This window comes from Balaenoptera ricei, chromosome 11 (assembly GCF_028023285.1).
Source record: "Balaenoptera ricei isolate mBalRic1 chromosome 11, mBalRic1.hap2, whole genome shotgun sequence".
In the NCBI taxonomy this organism is placed as follows: Eukaryota; Metazoa; Chordata; class Mammalia; order Artiodactyla; family Balaenopteridae; genus Balaenoptera; species Balaenoptera ricei.
Window position 1 is genome coordinate 664,294 of NC_082649.1, and position 15,820 is coordinate 680,113.

General features: G+C 47.5%; 1 protein-coding gene across 2 annotated transcripts in view; it reads right to left on the reverse strand.

Moving 5' to 3' along the window:
• The window catches only part of EXOC2 (exocyst complex component 2), a 156,064-nt gene that overhangs the window by 12,095 nt on the left and 128,149 nt on the right, over positions 1-15,820 (reverse strand). Inside the window, exon 24 of one of the 2 annotated variants that reach the window (XM_059937763.1) lies at positions 9,935-10,175. The exons of the other annotated variant lie outside the window; for it this stretch is intronic. Coding sequence (XP_059793746.1) covers positions 10,135-10,175 — 41 coding nt within the window. The 3' untranslated portion in view covers positions 9,935-10,134. Of the gene's footprint in view, positions 1-9,934; positions 10,176-15,820 lie in introns of those variants that run through there. 2 annotated transcript variants of the gene reach the window in all.

Sequence of the window (15,820 nt, forward strand, 5' to 3'; positions counted from 1 at the left end):
CTGTTCTCTGTAATTGCTGATCAGTCTGCTTCAAAAGTGAAATTTAAAACTGCCCTTCAGTTTCTTCATACACATATTCTTCATACGTGTACACACACACACACACCCCCGACACCCCCCAGACAAAAACCAGAGGACAGAAGGAGGAAATTTACCGAAGCTTATGAAACATATGCTAAACATCTACTATAGCATCGTACTTCCAAATGTAAAAGTCGAATTATTATGCAGAATGACTATTTTGATCTTAAAAAAATTAGTTCTGGGCGAAACTTCTGAAAAAGACACACTCCAACCTGATTCTGTAAAACAAGTTAGAGACTGGACAAACCCACGACTTCAGGCATGGCTGCCCTCCAGGGCGGGCGCACACAAGAGGGCAGAGCGCGGTCTGCAGGCAGGGGGCGTGGGTCCAGTCCAGCCTCCTCTCCACAAGCGGTGACCTGCGGCAGGCAGACAGGGACCCCGCTTCGTCTTCTGTCGACAAGAGTGTGAGAGCGCACCCCTGTGCAGGGCTGCAGTGATGGGGTCCTGGCGTTCACAGGGCTCCTTAAGAGCTTCATCGCTATTTGCAAGGAAAAAAAATATAAAAACAAAATGCTGCTTTATTGTAACTCCAAAACAATGGCTTTCACTTGGAGTGGAATTAATATCTCAGGATTCCTTCTAGAATTAATTGCACAAACTGACAATTCCTTCTCTACAAAACAGAAAATTCTACTGTATTGCAAAATCATGATGATGTTGAGGAGGATCTTTTCCCATAATGTCGTCCAAGCTACTGATTATTTAGGAAAGTTGAACTGCAATCACCTTGTTGACCTGGCATCTGCAGATTCTCAATACACAGTCAGCTTCTGGTTCCGCCATGTACCATGGTGTGTAAGGAGGCACAAGGCTTTTCTTTTGAGGAGCCAACCTCATCAATATTTCTTGGGGATATGGAGGTCCAGATGTTTTTAATTCTATTTTGCTGACGGAGTAACTGAGAAAACTGGTTGAAGAATAATTAAATACAATCCAGAAATAGGTCGATTCTTCCTGAAAGGACAGCTGCAGAGTAACAAGTCTTCATATCAGCAAAGGTGGAACACGTGACTTGTGCTGACGACCAGGAAAGCTTTCTGCCCGCGAAGAGGAGGGATGTCCCCCAGGGCCCCAGGCTGGGCGTGAGGCAGGCCACGAGCACGGGGTCCACAGGCCTCAGCCACTGTGCTCGGGTCAACTCCGTGACCACTGGACTCAGGTCTCGAGTCTTTAAGCTGCAACCGTGTGGAGAGCTGGCTCACGCACGTACAGAGAGAAAACGCAGTTACTGGAAGTTCGGCCTGACACTGGGCCAGCGAGGCTCTAAGCCAGAGGAGGGGCTCCCACGGCCCGTCTCCATGAAACCGGGGTCCTGTCAGTGCTGCTGGGACCAGCACCAGGAGCCGGGGCCCAGCCACGTGCCTGGAACATGAGGGCAGCTGTGAGCTCCTCAGGTTCTTCAAGGGAACAGAGACGAGTGGGACCAGAGAGCTGCCTGAGAAGCAGAAAATCGGACTTATGACGAAGCCAGCTGAGGTCACGTGTGGGCGAGCGCTCGCCCTGAGCCCGATGGCCACGCTGCCCCACAGAAGGCGGCTCCTGGCAAGAGCACGGGTCTCGGCGCGGCCAATAAGCACCCCAGGAGGAGGTAAACCTACCTCACTATCCAACTCCAAACACACAGCTCTGGAGGTAAGAATAAGAGCGCAGGTGCTTCTAAGCATCAGGACCATGTTTCGTTGACAGAAAATTTGAAAAAGAATTCGAGCTTCCCGTTTTATGTGGCTATGGGGTAACACACCGGGAGGAGCATAGCGCCTCAGCCTTGGACGAGTAAGAACACTTTATCTTTCCTGGAGACTTTCCTTTGGTGAATAGAAAGAATGAAATAATTATCCTCCTCCCAAACAACTGTTTCAAGGGGTAACACGGGAGGGACTTCCCTGGTGGCGCAGTGGTTAAGACTCTGTGCTCCCAATGCAGGGGTCCCGCGTTCAATCCCTCGTCAGGGAACTAGATCCCACATGCATGCCACAACTAAGGAACCTGCAAGCCACAACTAAGGAGCCCGCCTGCCGCAACTAAGACCCAGTGCAACTAAATAAATATTAGACAAAAAAAAGGGGGGGGGGGTAACGTTGGAAACAGAGAAGGGAAAAGCTGTGCTCCTGGGATGAGAGGACATACAGCTGCTCCTGGACCATCACACGTCACATCAGGAGGGGGGGCAGGGGGCCCACAGTCCCATCAAGAGGGGAGCGGGGGGCCCACAGTCCCATGAGGAGGGGGCAGGGGCCAGCGGCAGGTCTGAAAGAGCAGGCGGCCCCGGGGGGAGCTCGTGAGACATGATCACAAACTCCGGAGCAACACATGTGCTGGTGTGGTAACAATAAAAACTTAAAAATACAAAAATCAATCATTGACAGCCTCCCTCCAAACAGCTAACCGCTGTGCTGCAACTGGTTAGCGCTAAGGGAATGGATTCATTCACCCAGCATCAATCTGCTGGTTCGACTACATGCCGGGCACACGCCGGAGGTGCTTGGGCACTGGGTCCTCCAGGCAGAATGTGCGTAAATCCCCAAAGTGCTAGTTCCCGAGTTTCGCCCCAAGGTGCTGGTGCTCATATTTGTGCCCAAGGGGCAGGGAGAAGTAGTGCCAGGTGCCCACGGGGAAGGGTTGTGTGTTGTAAAAACGATCGCTGTTCTCCGACGGACGCTAACCTGTGAACCATTTCCGTGCTGTCCCTGTTCTGTGACGCTCCTGAAAGGTGAGGGGTAGTGTGCGGGGGTGGGGAGGTGGAGGCCATCAGGGGCACTGGGCTGGGGCCTAGACGCCTCGTGTCCAGGGACTGAGGTCTGAAGGCCACAAGCGTGCAACAGATGAGACCACTGAGGTCTTCTGAGGTCGGAATCCCAATTCCTCCCTCTAAGGAGAGACACAAGGCCAGTGTCACCCTGCTCGTGGCCCTGCTCCCCAGCCCCTGCCCTGAACCTCGCAGGGGCCACACTGACACTTTTGGGTGTGTTTCTAAAGCCTGCATGCAGATTTGCCCCTTGGGTTTAACTGCCTGTTGAGTTTCCTGCTTTAAAATGTTGCTCCAAATCCAACTGTAAGAGGATGTAGGCTCTTTCAAGCCCACAGCACAAGAAGCCTGGCACAGTGGAGGCACCAGAGGGCACCCCCCGGCCCGGGGGAAGCTCCGAGAAGAGCTGCAGGCACATTTGTCACCCACGTGGCTGAGGCTCAGAGGGCAGGCGGGGAAGCTGGGGACGCATCCGCAGGGACCGTGGTCAGACGCCCGGCGTGGGATCGGGGTGGAGTTCGGTTACAGTTTCCAAGGGGTCCACGACAGACACAGGGACCATCCTTAGTGACCTTCAGTGATACATGCTCTCTCTCCACTGCACTTTTCTGTACGCTTTTAATATGATGAACATTAATGGTTAATGACGACTTTCAAGTTCATCAAGGTGACAGAGGGGACACTCAGTGTAAAGTCAGAAGACTCGTGGTCTAAGTTCTGGCTCACCTACATACAAATGACGCGGCCATAAGACAAAAATCAGTTCACCTTCTAGACAACTGCCTACTTTGCACTAGGTAGAGATTACAACATCTGCTTTGCTAACAAAGCTGTTATGAAAATGTGATGTGTGTTTATTCCCTTATCCTTCAAACATCTGCTGGGTACGGCCAGTGGGGTGCACCCCCGTGAGCCAAACAGGCGAGACCCTCCCTCCCCACCGAACAGCACGCACGCACCCTGGGGTCAGGACTCCAGAGAAGCCTACCTATTTCAGGTGCCGTTTCTTGAGACATAAATAAAAAGTCAGCTAGAAGCCATGACCACTAGAAAATATACACTGATTTCTTTCTGAAACACACGGTGCAGAATCTGGACAATGCCATCCGGTCTCGCCTTGAAGAAAACAAAGACAGTCCTTCTGAAACAATTTTTCAGAATCCATTTGAAAAATACAATTTGAATAAAGACGGTATAGCAGGACAGAATATTGCTGAGGCTAAATACATTTGCTTTCAAAATACGATTTTTCTAGCTACATCCTAAGGCAAAAAGCTTGCTCCAAATAATAGAACACTCAACACTTACTGAACGCGCACTGTGCCAGATACCTAGGAAGACGCTCGGCTTATCAGAACGTATGAACACTCAGCAAATGTGCTGCCTTCAGCTTCGGCTTCAACGGCAGCGGGTCATGAATGCTGACTTGACGGGACTAGCTGCAACGCGAGCACGTGCACAGGAAGAATAAAGCAAACTGACAAGAGCGACTTTACTGTGATGCAGTAGTTAAGTGTTTGTAGGAAGGTTCCTGCCCCACAGCTTCCCATGTTATTTAGACACAGAATGAGAGCAGCTTCTAAGTATTCACAATATTATCTCCTCGACGCTCTGAACGTGAAATTAGGATGTGTCATGATATTTGACCAAAAAAGTGCCCCCAACCACGCAGCATCAGTCCAGGCCGTCACTGAGCAGTTCACCCAGTGGCCCAGGTGAGAATTCCCCACGGAGAAGGCAGAGCCCAGCGCTTCTGGGCAAGAGCCTCTGGGCCCCTCGCAGGGTGGGCTTCTCGTAAGGGGGCCTGGACCTCAGAACATCTTTGCCAACAATGGTCTTGTTTTTCAGACAACGAAGTGGAAAAGAAGTCTCTTTTCTTGCTCCATTTGTCAGTTACTTGTTTTAATCAAATAGGGAGGACACTTAATTTTGGAATAACTAGTAAAATTTTTACTGAGTGCCTATTACTATTACACGCCAGACTCTATTCCATGTGCTGGGGACACGGAGTGACGTCAAGAACAAACCCACGAAAAACAAAGGCCCCCTCCTCACAGGGCTTACACACCACTGGGGACGCACCCAGATTGGAAAACATGGCCACCTTCCACAGGAGAGAGCCTCACTTCATCTCTGAAATAGCCCCCAAGAAAGCAAGTGCCTGAAACAGAACTGTTTGGCAGCAATAAAACAGAGGGCTTCTGTGTGATGAGAACCCTCAGCGCTGTTTGTGGAGAAATCGCCCCGACAGGCGGAAAGGAAGCAGCGCTCCCATGTGCCAATCCCAGCTACAGCCTGTAACAGCTGATGCACACGGGGACACAGAACGACGTGGATTTAAAGCCTGGCTGGAAAGCCAGTTAATTCACTGAAACTTCAGGTTTTCCTTGAAGTATGGGAAAATGCTCATTCCATTAAAAAGTGTTACACAGGCAGATGGGAGTCTTCTTATAATAGTTTGGCAAACTGCTAGGCAGACCTCTCGAGAGAATGTCCACATTAAAGAACAGAACAGAGAACAATTTTGAATTGATCAAGCCTACATTCTTAATTTATTTTGAAAAAATTAATTGCTCATTGTAAGGAATTAAGATACAGAAGTGTAAGTTTCCTAATAACAAATACAAGCCCAATAAGCTTTCCCTTTATCCTTCTCCCTAGTTTGGTGTGTATTCTTCCAGATGTTTTCCAACGAATATAAATTTTTTCCCTAAGAAATGAGATTACAGTACACATTCTTTTCTTGAAACTTGCTTGCTTCCTTCCATGATGTACCACACACACTCTTCCATGCCAGTGTGCACACACTGACCTTACAGTTTTCAATGGCTGCCTGGTATTCTACAGCACAGATCTGCTATAAGGTATTTATCTTCTTATTTATTCTGATTTATTTGTTTTATTTTTCACTTTATTCTATTTATTCATAACTTACTCTCCTACCACTCGACAGTCCTGTTGCCTTTCAGTATCGACCATCATAAATAACGACACAACCATAACAGACCTTGCATTCTCGTAGAATAACTGACTTAAGACACCTTGTAGAAGTGGAACTGCTGAGTCAAAGGTTTTGGGTTTTGACTGGTTCTGCCAACCTGTCATTGAAAAGGCTATTCAAGATTAAACCCCTGCTTCTTCATGCCTTTCTACTTTCTTAACTTGGATTCTCTAATTACTATAATTAATAATAACCATAATACATGCTCCTCAACTATGACGATGACAAAACTTTCCATTAAAACACTAGAAGAAAAATTCAAGCGAAATGCAAAGGTCAAAGGAAATTTACTGTGTTGCACAAGATTTATACTCAATCTGACTGTATAAAGAGTATCTGAGAAAGAGCTGGACAGAAAGACAGTGCACGTACAGAAAACACAGGTACCCCCCTGACCTGTACCAGGAACACAAGCTTTCCTCCGAAGCATTTCCTGTCACATCCTCCAAACACAGACTAGTCTCAAGGTGCCCTGCCTCATGTTGTTTTGAAACACAATACTCAAGTCAGTAATAAAAGCAATCTAACTCTGGAAACTCTGGAGATACTACCTACTTTATAAACCACATTTCCTGTTTTTAACCCTTATGCCCTAAATCAGTTACCAGTCCTAGTCTACAGATAAAAATAGATTGAAAAATACTATAAATATCCCACAGTGTACTTTTTTTTTGGTCAAACTGAAACAATACATGAAAGAACTTTGGGGTATTTTTTTTTTCAAGTAAATTATCTATTCAATTACAGTGTGAAGATACATTATTGAAATTACTGCCTATTAAAAAAAAGGCAACGAGAATGGTATCAATACTGTTGGACAGATTAAAAAGGCCTGAACATTCTGCAACAAAATCAGCTTTTGTTGGAACAGAGAACGGGCTTTTAGGTCCAAGTCTTTATGTTTTAGTTCGTGCTTTCTTAAATTAATGACCTTTTCTAAATTGATAAATGTCTTCTGACATGTATAGGATTTTTAAATGAATAACTGGGGTGGAAAGGACACCCTTCACGTGTAGTATATGAACGAATGACATGACCTCTATAGTTTTCTATTTTCCTTCTCAGAATCCTTTTTTTTTTTTTTTTTTGCTTTAATTAATGTATCTCCTAGCTTTTAAATATGAATAAGAAAACTTTTCCCTATGAAGACAAAATATCACCAGCAGTGAAAATAACAGTAAAATTATTTCATGGCTTATTTTTACCATTTGTAAGAAAGGATTTATATTCGTAAGAGTTTAGCCTTCATAAACTTCAGAGACAAGGAGCTTTGAAGAGTCCAATATGGGTAAGGAAATCACAACTTCTCCCACTTCAAAGTTAAAGTCTGATGTGTAAAACTACATGAATTATGTAGTCTATGAATTATACTAACCTAAAATATTACAGAACACTTTATACATTTAGCATGAAATATCAGTTTCAACATTGATACACTGAATTTTAGACTTAAAGGTATAAAAATTTGATTTAACATGAACATAAATCAAATTCCTTTGTTTCAATTTCTTCTTTTGGCAGAGAAAAATTGTTTTCATTAGAAGGCAACTTCAGTTAGAAAAGTGAAAGTGACAAGAAAGCAGAACTCATTCTACGTATGCAAATGTGTTTCACACTGTGAGGTGCTACAGTTGTATATAATACTCCATAAAGGTCTGTAGTACTGATAGCTTCAAATTTCAAAATCTCTAGGAGTATTTTATTTCCCCCAAGAATTACTTCAGTGGAATCAAACTCTAATAAATGCTTATGAGAGAAGCCAGGCCGAAGAACGTGGCTCTGGAGCCCGACAGCTTGGTTCAGGACTGCGGCCCCACTACTTAGCCCGTGGCCGTGGATGGACACGCGTGGCCGCTGCAGGTGGCTCGGCCCCCAGCAGCCCCGCCTCTGACGCTGGAGCCATCAAGGTGGAGCAGAGCACCGAGTCCCGGTCTCAGTACAGGGCTCCACCCACAGAGGGAGAAGCGAAATCCAATTAGGGTAAGTTTCTGCCACTGAACCAAAGAAAAGACCTTGGAATCAAAAACAGTGGAGTTGGAATAAAATGGAAGGCAGAAAAAACAGGAAAGCCAAGAGTTAACTTGGATTTTAGTCTTCATTTACACAATAATGGGTCTTCTAAGTCAGCACTTGGAGAAGCCTAATTGTGAGGGAGGGACCCACAGGCCTGGCCCGCACCTTCGGGAGCGATGGAGACCCAGCAGGCGGGGCAGCAGGTGGAGGCCGGGAGACATCAGCTTGCACCCCTGGGCGAGCCCGGCTCCCAGACTCCCGCAGGGATGTCTGCAAAGCCACAGGGGGCTCCCTTCATTGACAGGATGTTGTTTCTCTGACTCTAGAGCAAAATCTTCACTCCAACATCTCAGATCCATATCATTTTTTCTCTTGAAAATTTTACTGACAATTACTCAGCTGCTCTTCCATCTTCACTGCCAAAGCTTGCTGTTACCACTCTACTGAATTCGTTGCTTAGGGCCCGGTAACAGGTTTGTGCAGATTCTTTATCCCAAGATGAACGCAATCCTTTATTCTTCCCAGTATCTTTATCATCCATGACTACGAATCTCCCAAGCCTGCGATGCTTTGAGATGGTCCCGAATCAGCCACTGCCGGTCCAGGGAAAGGCAGGCCGGACACGCCCCGGCCTCCTGGCAGCCTCTGCCCGGCTCTGCAGCCGGGGAGCCCGGGGGGCTGGGGTCGGTGGGCCGCACTCGGCAGAGAGGAAGATGCACCTCAGACAGAGGCAGGCGGAAAGCGCTTTCTAATCCAACTATTTACAAACGGTAGGACATACAAAGTTACACGGTACTGTCGCCCCTCTGGTCTGACCCATTTCCTCACCCCCCCAACCTCTCCAGTCAGAAGACGAAGTTAGACTGTGGAGACGGAACTGGGCTGAAGACACAGCTGTACTGCTCTGAACAAGCCACAGACTTTTCTTACTCTCCAAGTTTAAAAAATCTGCCCAATAGGGAAAATAGTGTCTTAGGCCAATGGGGCTGTGGGGAGGGGGGTCACTCAGGAGTCTCAGCTCTCGGAGGCCCCCCTCAGCACAGGGCAGGGAGAGCAGGGAGCACGCGGCCCTCGGGCCCCGGCCTCCACGGGGCACGCCTGTCCTCCGCGGGCAGTGCAGGACCACCCCTCCCGGTGAGGAAAAGGGGACTCGGATGAACAGTCCATCACAGTCAATTTTTTTAAGCTTTACATTTAACCACACAAAAAGCATTTCTGAATTGAAATCAACGATTTAAAGGTCTGAGTCTGAGCTGGCTTTCAGAGCTGAGAAAGTACAGAGCGCCGCACAAAGATGTGAGTTTGGAAGAGGTGTCAAGTGGCCATACTTGCTAATCATGACGTTCTGCTGTCGAGGTTTTTAAGTCTGCAAACAGGGCTTTTCTCCTCTTTTCAAAGTAAGTAGAACTCACACGTAGGGAAGCACGTAACTCCTGCGTACGACGCGATGCCGCGCGTGCCCCGCACACGCAGGCGACCAGCATCCCGAGGGAGACGCGCCAGGCCCGCCCGCGCCCCGCCCCTGTCGCGCCCATCCGCGGCAGCACGCCACCAGCTGACCGCCGCCTCCCCTGGGCAAGGTGCTGGCTTTCACACAGGCAGAGGGACGAACTTCCACAGGAGGGGCACAGTTTGCGGCTCCCCTCGAGGTTACGGCCTGGTTTCGTGTGGGAGGGTCTCCCTTGACTGGAAGAGCACATCACGCTCACGCACCCACCCCGCTGCTGGCGGGCGGGCGGGCTCTGGAGCCGCTTCCAGCCTTCGGCTACCTCAGGCAGAGCTGCAGTGGAGGCTGCTGTCTGCAGAAACACCCACCCCGGCGCCCTGGGGTGGGGCTGGGTCCCTGCCAAGGTGCTCGGTTGCCCCCACGGCTCCGCCAGTCTTCCCACGTGGAGAGGAGAGCAGGGCCCTGAGTGCCACCACACACCCCGCCGTCCACAGCAGTTTACATGCCGTCTTGCTGGACGGTGGCCCACATATCCCAAAGCAGCACGTGCTCTAGTTTAAAGAAAGGGTTTCCACGCCTATTTTCCTTAGCATAAGATGAAAAAGCCACAGCACAAAGGGAAAAAAGAAAAGTCCAAGAATACACACCAATTTTTCTTTTCATTAATACAACCCGACCGTGCAGCGCAGGCATGTTCATTCCTTTGACTTCCATCACATCTGAAGTCTCTGAAGGTGTCTTTGTGATTTCATGAGGCCTATCATCACACTCCTTCAATACACAAACCTGCTCAGACTGACACGCATTCCACGTGTAATCCTGAAGTCCTCATTACCGTAATCACAGGCTGTCACACCATTTCCAATCAGAAATGACAGCAACTGCAAAAATGAAAAATGCGTTTTCAAATACATCATGTTCATGAACCTACCTTGGTTGTCACTCAAACAGTTTGATTATTAGTATGAGATATTAACAGAAAATTGAAGTAAATTGATCCAAAAGAAAACTCACATCCCAAGTAAACTTCCTGCACAACATGAAGATTTTATTCGCATTACCTTTAATTTGCTCCTAGGGAGAGGAACTGCTTTGCTGATGTCTTCCTCCAGTCACCTAACACCTAGCCTCAAACTGTCCCACTGTTGGCCTGTTTACACGGTGGAGAGATGGGGGGTTTGCCCGATGAATCCCTTCACTGATAAACGACACAGAGAGACAAGTCCCAGTTTTGTCAGCCAAGTGTCCTCGGCTTTAGGGGAGGGAAGCAGGTCTCTGAGCCCCTCCAGGCCTGTGGGTCTCCTTTCTACTGTGGACTCCCAGGAAACATTTGAGACATTATTGTTTTAAAAACACACTCACAAGTTTCCTACCGGAATGTGCAGAATAAGCAGCCATCAAAATGGCTGATTGTTAAGCTGCACGCAAAGTGGTCAGGGGTGGTTGGCCTCTGCTGCTTGTTATTAAGGGAAGATGGTTATGGACGTTTTCGCCTGCTGTTGGGAGAGACACAGACAGAGACGGCGTTTCCAGCCCCGGCGGGACAGGCTAGAGGACGTGAAGCGTCCCGAGGCTGCTCTACGGTTCAGTTTTCTCACGGAGCCCCACAGGCACGCATCCTCCTCTCCTGGACGAGAGCGAGCTTGGCAGGCTCTGGGTGCGCGGTACGCTCAGGCCGTGACGCTCCCCGGGCGCACAGGACCCGGGCCAGGCCGTGACGGTCAGTGTGGCGGAGGAATCCCTGAGATTCTGTTAACCACTGACTAATACATCAAAGCACTTTTTTGTTAAGAAGTCGAAATACAACATTTAGAATCATCTGAACCTCAGCTTTCTATTGTGATAAATAATGTTTTAAGTAACTGGGAAAGTGAACACTTGCCACCATCTTCAGGTTAAAGCAACAATTCGGAGTTGTCTGCTCACTAGGCTACCAATGCGCCCCATCCATCCAAACGCTGAGACCACGACAGCACTCCACTGAAACCCGCAGCTAATGCCGAGAGCAGAGGCGTGAAAGTTCATCAGTGTTCTGCAGCCATCTTCTTTACTAGAACTAGGGGAATACGAGCCACGGCTTCGGTTCCGAGGAGGAATCAGGGTGGAGATTAACGTAGCTACGACGTCTAGGCTAAACCCACGAAAATGACGGCCCAATGCCCTGTCGGTCGAGCTGCCAGTGTCCCCAGCGTGGTGCCAGTGTGCTTGCTGGCTGGGCTGTGGCCAAACGGAGGGGCCGGCACAGCTGTCAGCTCACTGTGCCAGGGCACCGGGCCTCCACCGGCTCTCAGGTCGTGCCCCGAGTCGGAGACCAGAACAAAGGCAGACCCTCCAGCGCCCTTTAGAACTCCTCACACAGAACTGTCTGAAGACAAATACTTGTAAGTTCAGAGTGAGCATTAACCTCAAAGGTAGCCAGGGTCACAGGGAATAAAATAGCTGGGATGAAGAAAGGAACGCCAAAATGGTAGGATACATACGAGTATCCGTCACCTTGCTGTTTCCCACAGCACACACAGCTGTGAAGTGTGTAAATGAGTTTTAGAAGAAGACTCTTAGGTCATAATTAGACAAACAAAGTCAGGTGACGTGAGGAAACACAATCCCGAACACTGTCCACAGGACACACGCTCGTAATTACAGAGCCTCCATGCGGCTTCCCTACGGCCTCGCCAGCCAGAGGGGACGCAGCCCGCCACGAGCCGACGGGCAGGAATGTGATGTTAAGCAGCAGGCCAGCTGGTGCGACCTGAAGGGAAGCGACGGTACCAGTGGGACACAGAACCACCAGGTAAGGTGGTGCTTGTCCAATCATGGACAAGCAACGGACTTTTGGGTGCGATTTAACGAGAGTGAGAGGGATTACAAAAAAGCCAGGGGGCCCCTAGGAAGGACAGAGACATAATGTGGAAAGAGCAGAAGAAAGTTAAGAGAGAGGAAGTTTTCCCGTATTTCATATCATTTCATTCCCATCCAATGGCTGGTTCCACGTCTGGGAGGAGAAGGCACACACTGGGTGGGACAACTGGACCACAGAAAGCAGGGAAGGCCCGGGGCCCATGGGGGGCCACTCCCAGCCAGAGGGGGAACAGCTTGATTATTAAAACAACCGTGACTATGGCAATGGATTGAAACTCATGAAATATGCTCAAGCTATGAATTAATGAAGATAATTTAAAAATTTAAAAAACACCTTCTTCATCACCTTTAAAAAAAAAAAAAACACAAGGGAACCAACTTATTCTGAAAACTCTAAATAAAGAGAAAAAGCAAACATTTATCCTGCTTTTCCTGTATGAAGTGTACTTCAGAGTAACTAAATAGTTGATGAAACTTTTTATTTTTTAATTTCGTGCTCCAGCTACCAATCATTAGTTTGCCATCTCTAAGGAAACATGATCATGGCAACAATTACCCATGGTGCTAAAACCATTAGATGACAAGTTTATGACAAAATTTTAAAGGGTGGAGCAAGCTGATAACACTTGAATCCAGTTTTCAATCTTAACATCACAAACAGGGAGACAATCAAACGTGACGGACCTGCTGGTGGCAGAAAACAAATTAAAACAAAATTGAACCTGAAACTGATAAAGCTTCTTTATTAACCACAAGTTCATAGGAAACACAAGGGACAGAGGAACATGTGAAATGACACCATGAGGAAACAATAAGAAAAATCCAGAAAGTGAGAATATCTATAGAACCATCTGATTTAGTCAACAAATAAGCTGAAGAGCGGGCCCTAGAGAAGGAAAAAAGAAAAAAACTTAAGAGACACAGCAAGTAAAAGCAACACACAGACCTCGACAGAATCCTGGTCTGGGCAAAGTATCTAAAATAAAGCTCTTACGAGAATGCTGGACACTGACGGGGTATTTGCTAAAATTAATGAATTATTATTTTTTCCAGATCTGATAATGATACTGAGGTTATGTTTTTAAAGAAATCGGTCCTTATCTGATCTGTGTGTAGATGGAATGATCCTTCATCTGGAGGAGGGGGCAGAAGACTGGCCCTGCTGAAGCCGCCATGAGGTCAGGAGCTGCGCTTCCCTGCTCTATTGTGATAAATGTCTAGGAATGTCCAAAATAAGTTTAAACAATGGCCTTCGCAAAGCAGCACGTTAGTTTACCCTGGTGCCAAAAAGCTATCAGTTTAAGACACAATAAAATAAATACTTCCAGCAGCTACAGCATGCAATGAAGAAAGTACGTAGGGCCACAGGTCCTGTCAAGGTTAATACATTTCACACTGAATACCATCAGAGCCAACATTTAGCTTTCCTGAAAAATGCTTGGCAGACAAACTGTAACCAAATGTCCGAAGCATCGTATAAACGGTTTCACAGCACTGACACTGATGCATGAAACTGCTTATAAAAAAGGAGAAAATGGCTGGGAAAAAAGTGAAGTTAAATGATGAAAGTGTGATTTAAAAAAAGATGACTGACTAGGACCATCCTCCTTTGAAAAATGTAAAATTGCTTTTCTCTTAAAAATAGATGAAATACAAGTTTATTAATATCTACCTGACAGTATGTTTTAAATGAAATTAAGAAAAACCGTCCAAGGAATTGATAAAACTACTCCTTCTGAGAAGTTCAGTACCGGGAAAGACTACTGACTTGGATGTCTCTCTTCAAAGGTGGAGTTCGCGCGACTGGCATCTGTTTCGATGAGAAGCAGATGCGATAGGGTGCCAAAGTACCCCATGACCAGGGCGCAGGAAACCTGTGGAAGACAGGCAGGAGAGGACAGCCGTGTCACTGGGTGTTACCACCTGTGTTCCACATTCGAGAAGAGATTTCTAGAGTGTCCAACAAACAGCACCAAGAATGTGATGCTCGTAAAGGCGCCCTCAGAATTCTGCAAGCCTCAGTCTTCAGAATAATTCTGGAAAGGTGAAATGACATTCAGAGACCTTTGGTGTTAGGATTTTCTCATTTTATACATAGATATAAAATTTTATAATATTCTAATTATTTCTTAATGGGTAGTCCACATGTTATTTTTGGTAACCGTTTTCTTATGTAATCAACCGAAGTTCTCTTCTTTAACATTAGCTGAATTAAGAGACAATTCAATCTGACATTCTGTTGAAAATACCTACCAGGGTAAAAATTAAACTGTAAATTAGTATTTTACTTGCTTGAGTAATTTCCGCCAAGGTGTTTCTCATTCACCAACCAACTGATGGACCAAGTCTGTCAGGGAAGGATCTCCCTGTGCTGGGCACCACTGAGGGCTGCGGACACGGAGCGGGGGGGCGGCCTGGGGGCCTGGAGACAGTGGGGTGGGGCTGAAGGGGAGCGTGGGAGGGGGCGAGGGCCTGAGGGCTGGGCCCCCCCCCTCCAGAAACCAGAGGTGGGCTGTGGGCTGCGGAGGGAAAGACGTCTTGGAGTCCCCTCCTTTTCTACAGACCGTCTCTGTAACTGACCCTTGAACTGCTGGCCGCGGTTATTTTATTTGCAATAGGAATTAATATTTAGATTCTGAAGTAATTCTGCTTCCTCGTTTATTAATGGGACAAAACAAGTTTTTTGTTTGCTGAAATCAGCTCCTATCTCTTGTCCGCACACCCAGAGCCAGCCACCTCTCGCTGGAAGTTCACATCTGGTGCTTTTAAGGAGAATGGCGTCTCCCTGCCCTTCTGGTTTGGGTGGGGCTTCCCAGAGGGAGGGACAGCCTTCGTCCACCTTTGGCGGGGTCAGCAGCGCATGGGGGTTTGTCCCCTGCTTCTTCGCTACCCCTGCCTGTGGGAGGTGGCGAGCAGGCAGAGGGGCTGCTTCTCGGAGGGGCTGGGCAAGGGGTCTGGGCTCTCACTCTGACCCTCCGGCACCGGCCTTCTCACCTACTGACTCTTGCGTCTTATTCTTCAGTCGGTTCGAAATTTGGACAGAGAAGAAGACTGTTATTCATCGGGATTCCCCAGGCCCCAAGATTCAGACGGTGTTTTTCTTTCTTTCCCTCTGAGCAGGCGGAGGTAGCGATGGGGCCAGAGTCCCTTCTTTCCCCTCCTCCCTGATACTGGACACGACGACTCATCTATCAGGAGGATCCAGAAAGCAGCATCGCAACAGCCCTGTCCCAGCATTTAGTAAACTCCCCGAGAACTTTCAGAGAAAGATTTTCCCTACGCGTGGTTACAGTCTAACAACTAACGAGATGAATGTTGAAATGGAGGTGCTGATCTGCCGAGATAAACGGCAGGCAGCCTGGCCACTACCTCAGCGTTCTTCATGCTGACCAAGTGCGATTAGTTAGAGGTAAGTGCAATTAGCTCGCTGAAATACAAGGATCCCGTTACAATCACAAGAGTATTAGGAGAAAAGTGTTGGGGGAAGAAAACATACAATAACCCATCAAGATACTCTTCGCATGGCCGTGGAAATATATTTTCTTTAGGTAACTGCAAAGAAACGATGATAAGTTAAAGAAAATAAGAGATGATTAGACGGTCAATGAACAGCACCGAAGTTATTTTTCACATTCCCTCCTCCCCCAATAATGCACTGGATTTTAAC